This window comes from Poromitra crassiceps (genome assembly GCF_964638095.1).
Source record: "Poromitra crassiceps genome assembly, chromosome: 6".
Classification (NCBI taxonomy): Eukaryota; Metazoa; Chordata; class Actinopteri; order Beryciformes; family Melamphaidae; genus Poromitra; species Poromitra crassiceps.
In genome coordinates, this window is record NC_139627.1 from 36,269,452 (window position 1) to 36,287,614 (window position 18,163).

Sequence of the window (18,163 nt, forward strand, 5' to 3'; positions counted from 1 at the left end):
TTAGTCATCAATTATGTCACTCAATGTGGCGCAGAACTATTTTCATATTTAGTTGGCAGCCCGATGGTTTTGCCAGATGAGCTCTAGTTTTAAATGGAAAAGGGCGAGTGCTTTGATTTGCTGCTGCTGTGTTAAAATGTCATGTTGGCACCGGTCCTGCTCCTGCTGTGTGAAAGTGGGTACAGCTCTTCACATGTAGCGTTCTCACAGGAATAAATCATGACCACGTTCACTTTGAGACATTATGACTGTAAACATGGCCGCCTCCACGCTGCACTTCACATTGTGTCCCACTGGGTGGGATTTTGCGGGACAATCTGTAGGATTGTTGGTCCAGTGCAGACGCAGCTAAAGCGTTGACTTTCTCACAGATGGCAGATGGTGGAAGGACTGAAAGGCCAGTGGGGAAACATGTTTCTCCTCTTGAGTCAACTGGAAGAGAAAACAAACACACACAGATCCACACCAGGGGGGGAGGGGGCTAGCAACATCCCCTTTGCACCAGGAGGCAAAAGGGTTCATGGGAAATGTGGTTTTTAACCACTAGCACCAACAATACCACTGGTGTGAGAAAGAGCATGACAATCACGCTCTCATTTATACAGTAATTATACCAATATACGATGATAGTTAAACCACAGATTTTTATTTGATCCATACATTTAAAAATGTTCCCATGCTGTGGTCATAGTTAAAATGTGTGCATGTATGTGCAGGCCGATCCACGACGCGGTGGAGAACGACCACCTGGACGTGGTGCGGGTGCTGCTGTCGTACGGCGCTGACCCCACGCTGGCCACCTACTCGGGCCGCGGCCTGCTGAAGATGACCCACAGCGACGGCATGGAGCACTTCCTCCAAGGTACGCCCCCGCCCCGCCCCCCTTTCCTCATCCACTGCATACAAATCCCCTTAACAGTGCAATGACTGTTTACCCGCCCCCCCCTCCTCCCCCGCATTTACATTGCATTTACATGTTGGGCATTAACTTAGAGTAGCACAGCAGTAGCATAATATCATTTGTTTATAACCAAAATTGGAAGCATACAAACAGGCCGGGGCTTTAGTGGCTTTTTTGATTCCTTTGACTGTAAATCATGAGATCATAACGATGCCGTTAGAGAAGGTGAAGTTGACGCCACGCTGTTTCTGGGTATGATTTTTTTATGCCCCATGCTGTGAGGATTGCGCTGCCTTCCTGTTGGTGCGTTGGAGGCTGTGTTTTGATTTTCTGTCGTGATTCTGATCAGCGTTGCCACTGTGTTTTGTTCGGAGAGCACTCAGGCTAGACTGGATATCGTTTAGCGGGGAGAGGGTGAGGTCATTGTTGAAACGACGGGTTTTCAGCCAACATGACCCCCCCCCCCCCCCCCCCCCCCCGGCTCATTTATGATGTGCCGTTCTCTCGCCGCTCTGACCTCTGTGCCCCCTGGTCCTGCACCGCAGTGCCTCCAAACCACCGCTCCACACGTCTGTCTCTGTCATACCCCCCCCTCCCCTCCCCCCTCGACCACCTGTTAGACAGGGAGCCTCAGCCCCCCGGGGTGCGTGCTGCCTCTGAGCTCCTCGATCTGGTTACTTAGCAACGCCAACTGTGTTTGCTCAGCGTACGTGCGGAAATGGGCTTCGCTCTGGCTGGAGACTCTGCTTTTGTGTGTGCGTGTGCCTGCGCGCGCGCATTTTGTATGGATTTTCACAGTGCCACTGCCACGCTACAGTCTGATTTGGAGTGTGTGTCGAGAAGCTACAGTCTGATTTGGAGTGTGTCGAGAAGCTTTGGATGTTTGTTGACGAGACAGGCGAATGAGCCCGTGTTCTGTATACAGGAGGAGGAAATGAGAACATACACACGCATGACACACGCCAACGCAGCCAGCTGCTTAATATGACACGCGGCTAACGAGTGACGACCAATTAGATCAGACGAGACCGGAGGCCTCGGTGAGAAGAGGCAGACGTGAGAGATCATACAACAAGAGAGGGAGGGGGGGGGGAGCAGGTGTAAAGTCACGGCCAGGGCAGGTTTAGTGCAAAACACATAGATTTATATGTAGACGGCTGGAAAGACGGTGTTGAATTTTGAAATGGGGAGGATGGATAGGTCGACGGAGCAATAGCCTGCCAGTTAGACTGACGGAGAGGGAGAGAGAGAGGAGGGGGAGCGAGAGAACGAGCACCAGTTAGACTGACAGAGAGGGAGAGAGAGAGGAGGGGGAGCGAGAGAACGAGCACCAGTTAGACTGACAGAGAGGGAGAGAGAGAGGAGGGGGAGCGAGAGAACGAGCACCAGTTAGACTGACAGAGAGGGAGAGAGAGAGGAGGGGGAGCGAGAGAACGAGCACCAGTTAGACTGACAGAGAGGGAGAGAGAGAGGAGGGGGAGCGAGAGAACGAGCACCAGTTAGACTGACAGAGAGGGAGAGAGAGAGGAGGGGGAGCGAGAGAACGAGCACCAGTTAGACTGACAGAGAGGGAGAGAGAGAGGAGGGGGAGCGAGAGAACGAGCACCAGTTAGACTGACAGAGAGGGAGAGAGAGAGGAGGGGGAGCGAGAGAACGAGCACCAGTTAGACTGACAGAGAGGGAGAGAGAGAGGAGGGGGAGCGAGAGAACGAGCACCAGTTAGACTGACAGAGAGGGAGAGAGAGAGGAGGGGAGCGAGAGAATGAGCACCAGTTAGACTGACAGAGAGGGAGAGAGAGAGGAGGGGGAGCGAGAGAACGAGCACCAGTTAGACTGACAGAGAGGGAGAGAGAGGAGGGGGAGCGAGAGAACGAGCACCAGTTAGACTGACAGAGAGGGAGAGAGAGGAGGGGGAGCGAGAGAACGAGCACCAGTTAGACTGACAGAGAGGGAGAGAGAGAGGAGGGGGAGCGAGAGAACGAGCACCAGTTAGACTGACAGAGAGGGAGAGAGAGAGGAGGGGGAGCGAGAGAACGAGCACCAGTTAGACTGACAGAGAGGGAGAGAGAGAGGAGGGGGAGCGAGAGAACGAGCACCAGTTAGACTGACAGAGAGGGAGAGAGAGAGGAGGGGGAGCGAGAGAACGAGCACCAGTTAGACTGACAGAGAGGGAGAGAGAGAGGAGGGGGAGCGAGAGAACGAGCACCAGTTAGACTGACAGAGAGGGAGAGAGAGAGGAGGGGGAGCGAGAGAACGAGCACCAGTTAGACTGACAGAGAGGGAGAGAGAGAGGAGGGGGAGCGAGAGAACGAGCGATCACTGCCCTCCCTCCACCTGGTCCCACTCATCTGGAGGCCGTTAATCCCTCCAAACACACGCCAGACGCCCCACGCCTCAGCACTGGCACACAGCCCAGCTCGCACTCTGTGTGTGTGCGTGTGCGTGTGTGTGTGTGTGTGTGTGCGTGCGCGTGTGTGCGCCGCACGCTGAATGCACACTTTGCTCTGGCTGTGTGTGCTTAGCCAGCTCCCTCTGCCTGTTTGTTTCCAGCTCGCTCTGCGCGTGTGTGTGTGTGTGTGTGTGAGTGCGCGCGCGCCTGTGTGTGTGCGGGCTCGTTGCACCCCGGGGTGACTGTGTGTGGTTCCTGTTTGATTCCTGGCAGCAGTGTGTAGCTCCGGTCTGAGCTGAGCCAGCTCTAGGCCAGCGGAGACAGCCGTTCTCCTCCCCCGTGGTACAGCCACTGGCCCCTGACCATCAACCCCCCCCTCCACCCCCCCAACGTTTGCTCTGTTCGTTCCTCTCTCTCCTCTCTTGACGCTGCCCCTCCCCCTCCCTTTTTCTGCCGTAGTCTCCAAGGGCAATTCTCTTTGCCTTCTCTATCCCCCTGGGCTCCGTCTCTTGAATAACATGCTTTGTCCCTCTCCTCTCTCCGTAGATTATTTTGCTGACCTTCAGGGCCGCGCGGATGAAGACCCAGGGCTTTATTGGGAATTCTACGGCAGCGCTGTGTGCGGTGAGTACTGATCAGCGCTGTGTGTGTGTGTGCGTGGTGAGTGCTGACCAGTGCTGTGTGTGTGTGTGTGTGCGGTGAGTACTGATCAGCGCTGTGTGTGTGTGTGTGTGTGTGTGTGTGTGTGGGTGCGTGTGCGGTGAGTACTGATCAGCGCTGTGTGTGTGTGTGCGTGTGTGTGTGTTGCAGTGCTTGCGTGACGTCTTTATTTTTCATACGTCTCCGGTGCCATCTGGCTGTGAGCGGTATGTGCGTGTGATGTGGTGGATGTGGAGATTTTGAATTGAGCATAACCGGGAGGTCTGCTGATACGGATCGCACTCTTGAAGGTTTTGCCTCTTTGCATCTTTTATAATCATGTGGTTGTGATAACTAAAAATTATCCATGTGTGTTTCAGAGTCTGGCGAAGAGGGCGGTGTGTTTGACATCCTGGCAGACCCCCCAGGTCCCGAGGATGAGGAGGATGAAGATGACAAGAAAGAGGTGTTTGAGTTTGAGTTCTCTGACCGACCTCTGCTGCCCTGCTACAACATCCAGGTGTCCCTCTCCCAGGGGTGAGTTTGGACCAAAAGAACACACACACACACACAGGCACAGTGCACACACAAATATAATACCGGTCAAACGTTAGTTTTTCTTTATTTTTACTATTTTTCACATTTTAGAATAATAGTAAAGATGTCAAAACTGTAAAATAACACAAATGAAATTAGGCAGAGACCAAAAAAGTGTTCAAAACTATCTTATATTTTAGATTCTTTAAAGTAGCCACCCTTTGCCTTGATGGAAAGCCAAAGGCTTTGGAAAGAAACATCAACTTCACTATTTATATTCGTCTAAAAACGAATTTATATATATATTTATATTTGTCTAAAAACTAATTTCATACATGTAAGCATAAGCCTTTAGATCAAAATGAAGATAATTTTTTTTATTGAATGTGAAAAGGGCTCGTATCCGATTGTATCGTATCCGATGGCATGGAATGAGCTCCAGAAGGACCTGAAATTGCAGGAGCTGGTCTCATTAAATGTTTTTAAAACGATGGTTAAAGGTAGGGAGGATGGTGAAAGTTGCAACTGTTTTTTTTCTTCATAGTTTAACTTGCTTTTATGAATCACTGAATGTGTGTGTACCATGTAGTGTTGTAATGTTATGAGATGTTTGTTGTGGCGTCTGCAACTTGTGTAATTGTATGCTGCTTTTCTTGGCCAGGTCCCTCTTGAAAAAGAGATTCTTAATCTCAATGAGGCTAACCTGGATAAATAAAGGTTAAATAAAAAAATAAAAATAAATAAAATGAAAAACATAGTACATGTGTATCTTTTGACTGGTAGTGTTTAATTTGTGTTTCAGCTCTCATGTCTAACCCTCTGGTTTCTCTCTCTGTGTCAGACCCAGGAACTGTCAGGCCCAGGAACATGTCTAACCCTCTGGTGTCTCTCTCTCTGTCAGGCCCAGGAACATGTCTAACCCTCTGGTGTCTCTCTCTGTGTCAGGCCCAGGAACATGTCTAACCCTCTGGTGTCTCTCTCTCTGTCAGGCCCAGGAACATGTCTAACCCTCTGGTGTCTCTCTCTCTGTCAGGCCCAGGAACATGTCTAACCCTCTGGTGTCTCTCTCTGTGTCAGGCCCAGGAACATGTCTAACCCTCTGGTGTCTATCTCTCTGTCAGGCCCAGGAACATGTCTAACCCTCTGGTGTCTCTCTCTGTGTCAGGCCCAGGAACATGTCTAACCCTCTGGTGTCTCTCTCTCTGTCAGGCCCAGGAACTGGCTGCTGCTGTCCGACGTGCTGCGGCGGTTGCGGATGTCGGCGCGTGGCTTCCGGCAGGCCTTCCCCCACATGGAGGTGGTGACGGTGGCTGAGGCGGAGTTCTACCGGCAGGCCTCTCTGTCACAGCTCTTCTCCTGCCCGGACGAGCTGGAGGGCTTCCAGCCCGACAGCAAGGACCTGCTGGACTTGGTGGAGGGCAGCGCCGAGCTGGCCGCCCTCCTGGGCTCCACCCTGGAGTGCCTGGACGACCGCTGGGAGCGGCCCGGAGGCAGGCTGAGAGACAAGCTCAAGGCCCTGGGCAGGCTGGGCTCATCGTGACCCCTGGCCCCGCCCGACCTCCACCCACAGCGGTTCGCTATAGAACTGACCAGGGCGTTCTGATGATAGCCTTAGCCTGACCCCCGGTTCCCCCGCTCCGGCCCCACCGGGGGACTGTACAGATGAACTGACCTGCTGGCTGACGGGGGCCGATGAAATGTTACCCTCCATCAACTGAGGAACAATACATTTGTGACTCATGAAACTTAATTATGGTCTTATTTTTATAAATTGATTAATATATGTATAAAAACAATATATATATAGAGAGAGAGATATATGGAGATATATATATACTGTATATATCTCAAGAGATGTTTTTTTCTTTTGGATGTTGCTCACGTCTGAAAGATTTTGTATGGCGACTAAGAAGAGTGCAGTCGTGTTGATGATTGGATGCACACAGTGTTTGTGTGGAGCTGTACAGGATCGAGTCTGAGACTGCTTTTCAATGTGGCATTTGTGTTTATAGGAAGCACATGATGTCCACTCCCCTTCCCCTCCTCTCTCCTCAGACTTTAGTGCTGGCTTGAACCTTGGGCTGTTTTTTCTTCTTTTTTTTTTACCGGTGTTTAAATGTTGCTTCTAATTGAGTCTAATTTAACAAAAGCAAAACTACAAAATTCTTTGTATAATAAAGTTTTAATGATGTTGATATTCACTCTTCAGCACAGAGCTTGTACATAACAGGGAGGCTATTGCAGTAACGTAATTTTCGGTGTGTTCATTTTGTTTTTGTTTTAACTTTGTAATTAAAATATCTCATCATTTGTATTTATATTTTACAAAAAAGTTGCTTTAAAATAAATATACAAACTGCAAGATGAAGACTGTGTTCTGCCCCTCATTGTGTCCATGCTGGTAGATTAAGAGTGGGCGGTAAGGACTTAACTTTCTCAAACTCTGAAGCGCCCCATTTTCTTATGCGGCTCCTGTTTGTTGCCTTTGTGTAGAACCCAGACAATCCTACACTGCCACCTTATGGAATGTGTTTGCATTGTAGGTGCCATGCAATTTACTGGTGCAGCCATAAGAGCTGGCCAACTCCCAATCGCTGTTAGGATGTAAAAATCTGTGGCTTGCAGCGCCCTCCAGTGTTCAGGGAGTCAACCTGTGGAGAGAATGAAGCTGCAATGCAAAATCCAACCCGTCTAGCTGCTTTGAAACTTATTTTTTGGGGGGAGATTGGGAGATCATCTTGTCTTAATGGACATAAGAATTGATCTGTTTCCTGCATCAAATCCTCAACTTGCTTTGAAGACAGAAATTGCACCTTGATCGCTGTTAGCTATTGACGATCCAGACTTGAGCGTCCAGAGAGGACTGACTGTCCTATGGAGGACGTGGCAGCAGCCAGGCAGGCTAAACGAGCAGCAGCATGTCAGCATGGAGATCTGGCTGAGGTTCAACAAAATGACTGAACTCAAGGCGAGCAACACAAGGTAGATGATGGACTCCGAACTGAACTCGCAGCTGGCCTGTCCCAGCAGAGCGGGTGCCAGAGGTTCCTCTGCTCTGCAAGTTGCCAAGAGCCAGGCCAAAATTAAGGAGCTTCAATACTGTTTAAACTCAAGATGAAGTCTCCAGGACGACCCCGAGTCTCATGTTGCACATCTTTAGTAACCAATATGACATGAGACTCTCATGTCATATTGGTTACTAAAGATGTGCAACATGGATGGTGGGTTCTTTCAGCTGCAAAGTTCAGAGAGCTTGAGGAAATGAGCTGATCCTCAGCTGGTCCCTGCAGACAGAGAGTTGGCTCATTTCACATAGCCAGGTAAAGGTCATGGAGCAACAAGAGGCTGTCAGTCGGCTGAAGAAGGAGAGCTTATAGCTACTCAAGCCCCTTTTCAGACGGGGCTTTCTCAGCCCAAACGCTGGGCCAGAAGGTGCAGGAGGGTCAATACTCATTACCGAGAGCTGCTCTCCCACCACCTCCTTAGTGAACACCCGCATGTAATTTTACAGCTAAAGACTGGACTCTGACCACAAGTAGCTAATAGCTATCACACTTTGCAAATGGAACCCATCCAGGTAAAAAGAAGTGTTGGAAGTTGCTACAAGGTGTACAGCATATTAAATCTGCTGCTGCCAGCACTGCATGGCCACCACCACGATGAAGTAAAGTGCACAATAGATTACAACAGCGAATAAGCCTTAAGATTGCTTCCTTTGTGTATAAGAAAATAAACTGCTTCCTTTGTGTATAAGAAAATAAACTGTTCTGGGCAATATCTGTGAGGATGACAATAATGTCATCTGACAATAATGTGCTGAGAAGAATGCCACTCTCCCGCACTCTTCTAATCTATACGTCAAAAGACTCATTTCAATTATACAGGCAGAACGGTTTTGTTTAATGGGGATTTCATGCAGGAGCAATTTATACCAGCCGGGCCACGCTATCTTTCTTACATTCAGGTCCCACTCCCCAGCTGGGAAAGCACTCATGATGAAATTGCCTTATTCTATGTTTTTCTGTGGGAGTACTTCAGACTTGGCTCTCAAAAATGAGTCAAAAGGGAATGTGAATGTATAGAGTTTGGCTTTCGGGCCTGCACAGCGCCATAGCCAAGGACAGTCCTGTACTTCTTTGTATATATTGAACATTCACTGGCCTTCTCTCTGCTATTCTGAAGTCTTACATTTTCTAGTTTGGATCTAATGGCTCTGCCATAAAATGAAGCTCATTTGGGTGTAAAAGGAATAACATTTTATGAGCCCACAAAGTGAATCTCCCTTTCTTTTTCAAATTGAGCAGCTTATATGCTGGACACATGAAAAATGGATGCACAAAAGGGAGATTTACTTTGTGGGCTCATATATCCTGGTAAATGTTTGCCAAACTTAGGGTCTCATCACATTAAAAAAAAAAAACATCCGTTTTTGCCTAGATGAGGATTAATTTGAATGACACCACAGACAGTATGAAATAAGAAACAAGATAATAAAGGAACCTGATTAAACCAATACATCTCTTATATTAAAATGTATTATATTTGTAATGTCTGTACTGAAAGATTTTCTCTTGTAGTCATTGGTTTCTTCAAGATGAACATTAGCCAGAAACTACACGTTTTTTCATCATCATAATCATCATTATTATCATTATTATTATTATTATTATTATTATTATTATTATTATTATTATTATTATTATTATTATTATTATTATTATTATTATGTGCCAGAAACTACACGTCCCATAATTCTTTGTAGCGACGTGACGTCAGTCAGGTCAGCTGGTCTCTGCTGTAGCAAGGAGAAAGATGTCGCTGAAAAACTGCCGAAGGATGGAGTCTGTATTTGCTGCTGCGTTTGTCTTCTGCTTCGTTATCGCCACTGGTGAGACATTTGCCACGTTAGACAGTCATGATACATTATTTTGACAAAAAGGAATTTCATCAGATCAGGCTAATCTAGCCACCAGATGGGCGAATGACAGGTCGCTAGCAACCAACGTTAGCATCGCCCTTTGGCGTATGTTGGGTTTTTATTTCGTCAGTCACACTATAATGGTCACACTCTACGGGGAAATGTATAGGTTAATATGCCGTTCAGCAGATAGTTATCTTGCAATATTGGTGGTATTTACTTCCTATAACGTCACATAACAGGTGGAGAATAGCCTGGTAGTGGTAGTAATAGTTGCTAACATTAGCTTAACGCGTTAGCAAACGGTAAAAGCCAGCAGTGGGGCTGTTTCCGTTAGTGTATTGTTTCTTTTCTTAATGGCAAGGGTAATAAAGTCAACGAGGCCACAACATTTAATTTGAATAAATGCGTATTTGTTTCCTAGCTGACTCACAAAGTGTGACCTGTCATGTGACAGGCTCAAAGCTTGTAGTTCCTCTTTACATTGACATTCAGCATCCCAGCTGTCCGTCACGAGTTCCTGCAGCGTCCATCCACAGCTACTACTAGCAGCTTGCCTCTGACCTGTCTTCTGTTCTGCTTCTGACAAAGCTGCTATTTGCTGCTGGTTCTTCTGACTAATTAACACGTCAGTGGGAATTATTTGTGGCACTATACTGACAGAAGCCACTATGGCTTCTCAGCTGCTGTAGCTGTAGACAACTATCAGATAGCAGAGTTAACTGCTGAAGTTGAATACATGCTTAATCAAAAGGACTAGCTCGTTTTCATTTGCAACAAGGCCCCGTTAGCCATTACTAAATGTATTGGTCAGTTCTATGTAGTGCCATGTCAATAGGTACTGTAGGCAAGATTTAGAGTAATAAGATGCAGATAGTCTTCTTCAAATTGATATTTTTTGTATGACAAATCTGTGACTGCCTGCCTGACTTTACTTTTGAATCTGTGTGTGATATCCAAAGCTTTGGCAAATGTAAACATACTGAGTAAATTATTTGTTGACATATTGAGCTTGAATACAAACTCAATACAAACAAACAAACATTTGGGTGTATACTTTCAGCCATGCCAACAACATTTAGACTAAAGGTTTATGAACTTACAAATTATTTGCATTGTGTACACTAGCTGAAAAAGTCTCATGTTGAGGGAAGAGGTCACCAGCTTCGGTATCTACTGTATATTAAAACGTTATTTTCCATTTATTTGACATGGGTTAACAACCTATTCTTTTTTCCCAGGCGTCCATGGGGACAGCTTGACGGTGTTGCAGGCTCCAGACTTTGTGTCCTTCCAGAAAGGAGACTGGCCTGTCTCTGGAGAGAAAATCCCTGACCTTGTGGCTCTGACGATGGGCTTCTCTGTTCAAGAGGTGCCGCCTCTGTTTATTAGTCATATATAAATATGTATAGAGCTGGTCTTCTACCGCCTCTATTTGTAAAGCGCCGTGAGATGACTCTTGTTGTTTACTTGGCGCCATATAAATATAAAATTGATTGAATTGATTGGTTTTTATTGTGATAGCTAATTCGACAAGTGTGCCGGAATTAGCTTGAAAGTTAACATCATCTGCAGAAGATGATCAGTTATTAAAAGGCACAATAAATTGAACTAAATTGTAAATGAATTAAGTAAATAATAATCCCAAATTACAAACAAAAATATTAATGATAGAAGACTACCTCAGAACACTCATGGAATAGGACCACAAGCAAAATAGAGCAATGTCAATAACATGTTAATGGTATGGATAACTTACACAGCTTGATCAGTACACTCGTTAAATGTATAGACAAAGTAGTATTTCATCCAGTTTATGATGATCTTAGCATTTAAAAAGGGTTTATATCTGTACAGGATCTGTCGTGGCCGGGCCTGCAGTCTGGCCCGTTGTTCAAGCGTCCCAGGGCCAACGTGCTGGTTGTGGTGAGGGGGGCTGACAGCCTGGCCCTGCCTCAGAGCGTGGCCTCCTACCCCATGGAGAACGTGAGTCAAACTGGATTGTAGACTTGTGCTGATAACAACATACACTGGTGCTGGGACATCATTTGAACAAAAGGGATTAGTTGTGTTTGTCAGTGCTTCCTCTTCTTCCTTCCAGCCGGTGCCCTTCACCTTGGACAGCGTTGCAGAGACAGTGCACTCTCTGTTTGCTGAGGATACACCTGTGGTGCTGCAGCTGGCCCCTAGTGAGGAGGTAATAACAGCTATACTGAGCGTGAACAGGGCATAATTACTACCTGTATAAACCTGATTTGTAATCTGCAATATCAACCTTAAAGTGCCTACAGTATCTGTAATGGTTCTTTATCTGTGTGCTTTCTTTCAGAGGCTGTATATGCTGGGTAAGGCCAATGCTGTGTTTGAAGACCTGCCAGTCACCCTGCAACAGATCCGTGCTCGTCTGTCCCAGGATGGCTCTGTGCTGGCCTCCCTGCCTCTCAACTCTCTCAGCCGCAACGCAGAGGTCAGCTTCTTACAGCACCTCATATAGGGCGGTACCGGCTTTTGCCTCGGAGAGCAAAATTACTGCACACAATTATCAAAAAATCTCACTCAGGTGCTGAAGTAAGCGGTGCAGACATACAGACACCACTTAACCAATTTTAACTAAAAGAAGAAGACAATTGCTCGAGTGACATCACTGATGACATCACAACTGCCTGATAACATGATATCACAGTCGAGCAATTGCGTGACATCATTTCCAGTTGAGTGATGTCACTTCACACACCCTCTTCCTTGTTGCCTCGATCCAGACCCAAATCTCTGGTGTCATCAAAGTTGAGCAATTGTAAATGCATTCAACACACACACACACACACACACACACAACCTGCCCGACTGACATCTGCTTCCATCACAAATTGTGACTAAGGGGCCCTTTACACGAGGACAGTTTCTGGAAGAAATGACACAATAGCGTTTATTTTGAAAATGGTTGCCAACTCGCGCAAGGCTATGGCGTAATCGCGTGTGTCGCGTGTGCAGGCACGTCAGAGTTCCTGAAATGAGCCATCTCAAGCGATTACATGGAGCGCTCAGCGGGAAGCGTCACCAAGAATTTCACTCTGGAGGGTGGTTTCAAAATGTGTCGTTTCCTAAGCCCAAATTCGCCGTCGCCGTCTAAAAGGGAGGCACTAACGATAAAATAATTCCCCGTCACCATAGGAAACCGTCCTCGTGTAAAGTGCCCATGAGATAAGATCACAGTTGCTCGAGTGACATCACAGTTGAGCAATTGCAAATGCATTCAACACACACACAACTGCCCAAGTGACATCACTTCCAGGTGACTTCTTAGGTGACTACATCTTAGGTAGTCTGGGCACCTTCCACCCCGCTTTTTGTCATGGGGCGTAAACCACAGAACCAGAATGAACACCGGAAGGCAGTGTGCCAAAAAACATCTGTGTTGCTGTTAGCTTGATGTCTCTTCCCTCGATTAATTGTCTGATGCAAAGCTTCTGTATTGGCTTAAAAGATGTGAGATTGTGAATCCGCAATGTTTCTAAAAGAACTTCGGTACGTCCATCTTTTGTTTTGTTGTTTGCCGTTCTGATACTTGGGTCAAATTGTCAAGTTAACGTGAAAGTTGACGAGCTAGAAACGCTGCCATCCGGTCTAGGGCGGGCTCTAGGCCGGAACCAGTAGGGTGACAAAATCAATTGTGGGCGGGAGCCAGGCTCTTTCTCGCCGAGAAGAGCCTGGTGACGCGAGGTTAATCTTAGGTGACTACATCACAACTACCTGATGACATCACAGTCAAGTAATTGCGTGACATAATTTGAGTGACATCACTTCACATGCTTTTTTACACAGGATGGATTCGCCCAGGTCAACTGCTGACCTACAGGTGCATACGGACAAAGTCGCGCATAGAAGCGGCTTGCCCACTTAAAAATGTGGGCAGTAAAACTACTACTGTAATAATAATATTGGATCAAGACGGATATTGCTTTTTAAAGCTGATATCGGCTGATAATACCAAGAGTCATATATTTGCACATCCCCATAATAGTATATATTTATGGATCCATTATTTAATCATCAAGTAATCAGGTGTATCTCAGACATGTATTTTTTCTCTCTCTACATTTGGACAACTACTAACACACGACAATTATTTGTTGGTAGGGTCTCTGGAATGTGAAGATGTTTTGCCATTATGTTTTTTTTTTTATGTTTTTTTTTTTCATTTATATTTTTTCTTTCTATGTATTCATTGTATTTACTTTGGTTAGAGCCTTGCTGTTCTGGAGTATGTTTACATTGTCCTCAAGAATGCAAATTATTATTCCTATGAGAAATTGTATTGAACTGTTAAAAAGAAATCTCAGACAGGTCCTAGGATTGAGACCTTGTGTTTTCTTTGATAAACTGTTTTAATTGCATCAGATCCTCAGGTTTTTGTTCACCCAGTGGAATACTGTTTTGTGGAGTGTATTTTTCCTGTTTTGACTCAACTTTGTTGTGTTGCTTCATAGGCTGATTTGCTCTTTCTGTCTGAGGTCCAAGTACTGCATGACATCACAGCTCTGGTAAGTCATCCTGGTTGACTGTAAAAAGAAAATCATACTTTTTAAAAATAAAGGTTTCTCCCTTTAGGTGTGATTGAGATTTCTGTTTCTTCTGTCCTGTCTGCAGCTGCAGAGGCACAGGCATCTGGCCAAGGACCACTCCCCTGACCTGTACTCCTTGGAGCTGTCTGGCTTGGAGGAGCTGAGCCGGCGCTATGGCCAGGACTCCCCCCAGTACCGTGACGCCACTGCCATCCTGGCCTCCGTCCTGCAGAAGGTGAAGAGCGAGAGGCCTGAATGGGCAACGGGACTTGTCAACAGAATCTCTTCAGTCATTAATTGAATCTTTCTTTATACCCCCATTTGTTTCTTTTGTGTTGCAGTTCGGAGAGGATGTGTATGGTCTCTATGGTAACAGTGCTGTAGTGGAGGTCGTTACGGTGAAGAGCTTCCAGGCTCCTTTGACCAGGAAGTCTCGTTCCATTCTGGAGTCCAAACAGATTGTAAGTGTGACGCTGGTGGTCTACTGTTAATTGTTTAGTTTCCCTCTGCCTTCCTGGTTCTCTTTTAATCCTGTGAATCATTCTCTATTCCTCCCGCAGAGTAACCCAGACAGCCCGTATAACCTGGCCTACAAGTACAACTTCAACTATTCTGTGGTCTTCAACATTGTGCTGTGGCTGATGCTCGCTCTGGCCCTCGCTGTCATCGTCGTCTCCTACAACCTGTGGAACATGGACCCTGGATATGACAGCATCATCTACAGGATGACCAATCAGAAGATCAGATTGGACTGATTCCTTGCCGTCGTCAACACTCCAGCCGTCCACTTAGATCCCTCTAGTGAATGTTTGTTTTTGTGATCTTTTTGTTTTGAGACAACTGAAAAGTGTGGGGTTGAAGGGGAGAAGGCATAATGCTGTCATGATAACCTCTGTCATACATTTGGTTTATGCCAGGAAACAAACACCTACCCAACAAAAGAAAGACAGCTATTTGGTAGATGGTTTGCCATTGTTGGTAGCAATGCAGCATTAAAATGGAAAGCTCTTAAACTGTTAAGCTCTTGAGACCTTGATCAACGTATTACAGTAGGAGGTTCTACAGTTTATCTAGATAACTGTGATCCTCACTTGGTGTATGAGAACTGTTGCCGTGCTTCAAGCTGTTAAACACTAAACATTTCAAACTTCAACCCCACAGCTCACATCATTCCTTATAACGTAACTCCTCACTTTCCTTGTTTCTTTCCCCTTGGTGATTGCAGTTTCATTTTTTCATTGTAAAAAAGATGATCATTGTAGTGTTATGAAAGAATGAGTTTGTGTGGCCTGTGTGTGTGGTGGTTGTGCTTGTCTTGCTGTATGAAACTTTTAAGTTAAATTAAATCTATGTGTATATATTGAAAATAGAAATACAACTATGACAAACTGCTGTATTGTTCTCGTGAGAAGATTTGTGCACTGTTTATGCTGGGGAGGTTGCACCCTGCATGGATGAATACATATTGGATAGTAAAATACATGTATACATGATCAGAATTTTGGTTGTTAGGATTCGACAAGGACAAAGTATGCTCTGTAATTTGCAACAAGATATCGAATAATAAATTATTACATGAATCAGCCTTGTGAAGCAGTTTCTAGAATGGAGTTGGTACACCTCTACTGGCTGCTCTCTTGCACACAAGGAGCAGAACTGAAGTTTACTAAAGACACATGAGGATGTTTGTTTCAAGTCAGTGTGTCAACTGATACTGATATTCGATTAGCTTTAGCCTAGGGAGACTTGTTCCCGTTACTATCCATGTTTATGCTGTGGAGAGAAAAGGTGGAAAATGACTCGAGGATGTAGATAGCCCAAATAAATGTCCCTCCCAAACCTAATATATAAGGACATTATGATGTAAAACTAGTTAAAAGTAAAGTGACCTGGATATGGTAGTGTAAAATGTGTTATGTGTAGCCTACATACAGTATCTGTGTTAGTTGATTGTAAAGCTGCATGATTTTTCATATTGCTCATAGTGAACTAAATAATCATGCTGTTTCAAAGTTTAGATTAAAGTAAATTCTTTATTGCTTGAGCAGCATAGGACATAGGATAAATATAGCAAATAACTTCAATCAATGGCATGGCTAAAATCAATCAAATAAATCACAAGAGGGAATTCATGCATAAGTGCATACACAATAATATATATAATATTGGCTATGTTTCAAGTGAGATTTTTTGCTTCAGTCCACATAACAAAAGAGTGCAATTGTTTTGATCTGATGAAATTATCATTTTATGAAGATACAGCTTACTAACTTGAAAAACATTTCCTTAACTATCCTCTCTAGACGGATCAATGCTATTTTCCTATTGATTTACATGTCTCTTGTTTCACATCTCAACTAGCATCTATGTGGTCAGGAAGATCCGGGCCTCCATTGCTGAGGGAGAGCAATCGGAGAAGCCCATCTTAACACCATAATGCTATCGGTAAGAGCAATCCCTGACAATGAACCACTACTGCTGCTATAACTATAGGCTACTACTACTACTACTACTAGCTCTACTGGCCATCTCTTATCATGGCCATCCTACTATGTGACTTTTAATGTTGCCGTTGTTTTATATGCTCCCCATATGCTATGAAAAGTGCATTACAAATAAAATGTATTAGTATTATTATTATTATTACTACTGAAAGATTCAAGATTCAAGATTTTTATTGTCACTCCATGGTACAAGTATCACGTGTGAAATTCTTGTGCTGTGGACTCCGTTTACGACATAGTACAAATAGGCAACAAGCAATGAGCAATAGGCAATAAGAAATAGGCATCAATAAGCAATACTAAGCAGCAATAGGCAATAAGGCAGAATAGCGATAAGACAAATAGACTGAACACACAAACAGACAACTTTTCTAGTTGTAAAATAATTACAATCCCTCCGGGCTCTGACTGAGGAATGGCTCTGAGGATGGCCGTTAACTTAAAATATGATATCATCCCTGGGGCTAAACTGCCCTTTGCAATACAATCAGCTTATTGACTTAATTCTTCAGAGAACATCAAACCTGTGTAAATGTTAACTGTGCCCCAGGTGCTCCGTGTGACTTCCATGTGATTTCTTTTATGATTCCATTTTCTTTGCTAAAAAAGCAAATGAGCCTTTCTAGCTATTATGGAAGCTGGAGTAGTGATCACTTCACTATACAGTGACCTATGTTCGAAGGAACTGGAGACTAGTTCTTAATTTGACTGACCATTAGGCTATGTCACAGAGTAAACCCATGATATTAGAGGTTATAGGTAAGTGTGCTGTGCATGGAAGAACTGCTTATGTGTGGACATCATACATGTCATTGACTTACATGTATTTTTTCCCTAGCTGAAAGGAGAGTGGGACATGGGTGGAGAGGCAACCCACCCGCAGCCACACTGACCCCTGAACCTGATGAAGCAGTGGGCTCAGGGCTGTCCCCAGAGATAGCTGTGCAGAAATGTGGTTCCTGAGATTAACAACCACACTGGTCATTGGGGCTATGACAAAACCATCGGAAAAAACACAAGCGGTCATACTTGTCTTTTTGTTACATGATTAGCCTATGATTATAGCTCAAAATACACTGTCAAAGAGAAGAGGGCCCTGTTGTACTTTACATAACCACAAACCTTTTTAAAATTGTTATATGGTTATAAAGAATTATACAACGAAGCCCTTTTCTGCCACAATACAAGTAATATTATTCCCGTGCTAGCCCCTGTCCAATGTCCATGGCATGCCATACATACTTGAGTCTGCTCCTGACCGCACACTTACATTCATTCATTCATTAATTCATTCAATCACTGCAGTGTTTGATGACCAACTCACCAACCCCTTTGCAGGGGATGAGCAGGCCTGATGTCTCTGTTGCAGCTGCTATATCAAGAAATGAATGAATGAATGAATGAATGAATGAATGAATGAATGAATGAATGAATGAATAAATAAATAAATAAATAAATAAATAAAAATACAATTGGGTTTGTATAATTGTTCATCATACATCTAGGGTTTGTTGCATATGTTCATACAACCTCGGGGAGGGAGGATCATACAGAATATATGTGTATATATATATATATATATATATATATATATATATATGTACAGTATATATATTTATGCATGTATGTGTGTATGTGTATGTGTATGTGTATGTGTATGTGTATGTGTATGTGTGTGTGTGTGTGGGTGTGTGTGTGTGTGTGTGTGTGTGT

General features: G+C 44.8%; 2 protein-coding genes across 2 annotated transcripts in view; both read left to right on the forward strand.

Moving 5' to 3' along the window:
- The window catches only part of bcor (BCL6 corepressor), a gene marked incomplete at its 5' end in the record, with an annotated part of 8,592 nt that extends 1,788 nt beyond the window's left edge, over positions 1-6,804 (forward strand). Inside the window, 4 exons of the mRNA XM_083638210.1 lie at positions 717-862; positions 3,837-3,914; positions 4,310-4,466; positions 5,676-6,804. Coding sequence (XP_083494336.1) covers positions 717-862; positions 3,837-3,914; positions 4,310-4,466; positions 5,676-6,006 — 712 coding nt within the window. The 3' untranslated portion in view covers positions 6,007-6,804. The remainder of the gene's footprint in view (positions 1-716; positions 863-3,836; positions 3,915-4,309; positions 4,467-5,675) is intronic.
- Positions 6,805-9,263: 2,459 nt separating this feature from the next.
- Positions 9,264-15,526, forward strand: atp6ap2 (ATPase H+ transporting accessory protein 2). The gene is made up of 9 exons (XM_083638371.1): positions 9,264-9,354; positions 10,626-10,756; positions 11,242-11,370; positions 11,486-11,581; positions 11,714-11,851; positions 13,872-13,925; positions 14,032-14,181; positions 14,288-14,407; positions 14,507-15,526. Exons 1-9 carry the CDS (start codon positions 9,279-9,281, stop codon positions 14,699-14,701), a joined length of 1,089 nt encoding a protein of 362 aa, XP_083494497.1. The 5' UTR covers positions 9,264-9,278; the 3' UTR covers positions 14,702-15,526.
- The last annotated feature ends 2,637 nt before the right edge of the window (positions 15,527-18,163 follow it).

Coding starts and splice junctions, on each gene's coding strand:
- atp6ap2 (XM_083638371.1), top strand. CDS start 9,279: ATGTCGCTGAAAAACTGCCGAAGGATGGAGTCTGTATTTGCTGCTGCG. Junction 11,852..13,871: donor CTCTCAGCCGCAACGCAGAG/GTCAGCTTCTTA, acceptor GTTGCTTCATAG/GCTGATTTGCTCTTTCTGTC. Junction 14,182..14,287: donor TGGCCTCCGTCCTGCAGAAG/GTGAAGAGCGAG, acceptor TTTGTGTTGCAG/TTCGGAGAGGATGTGTATGG.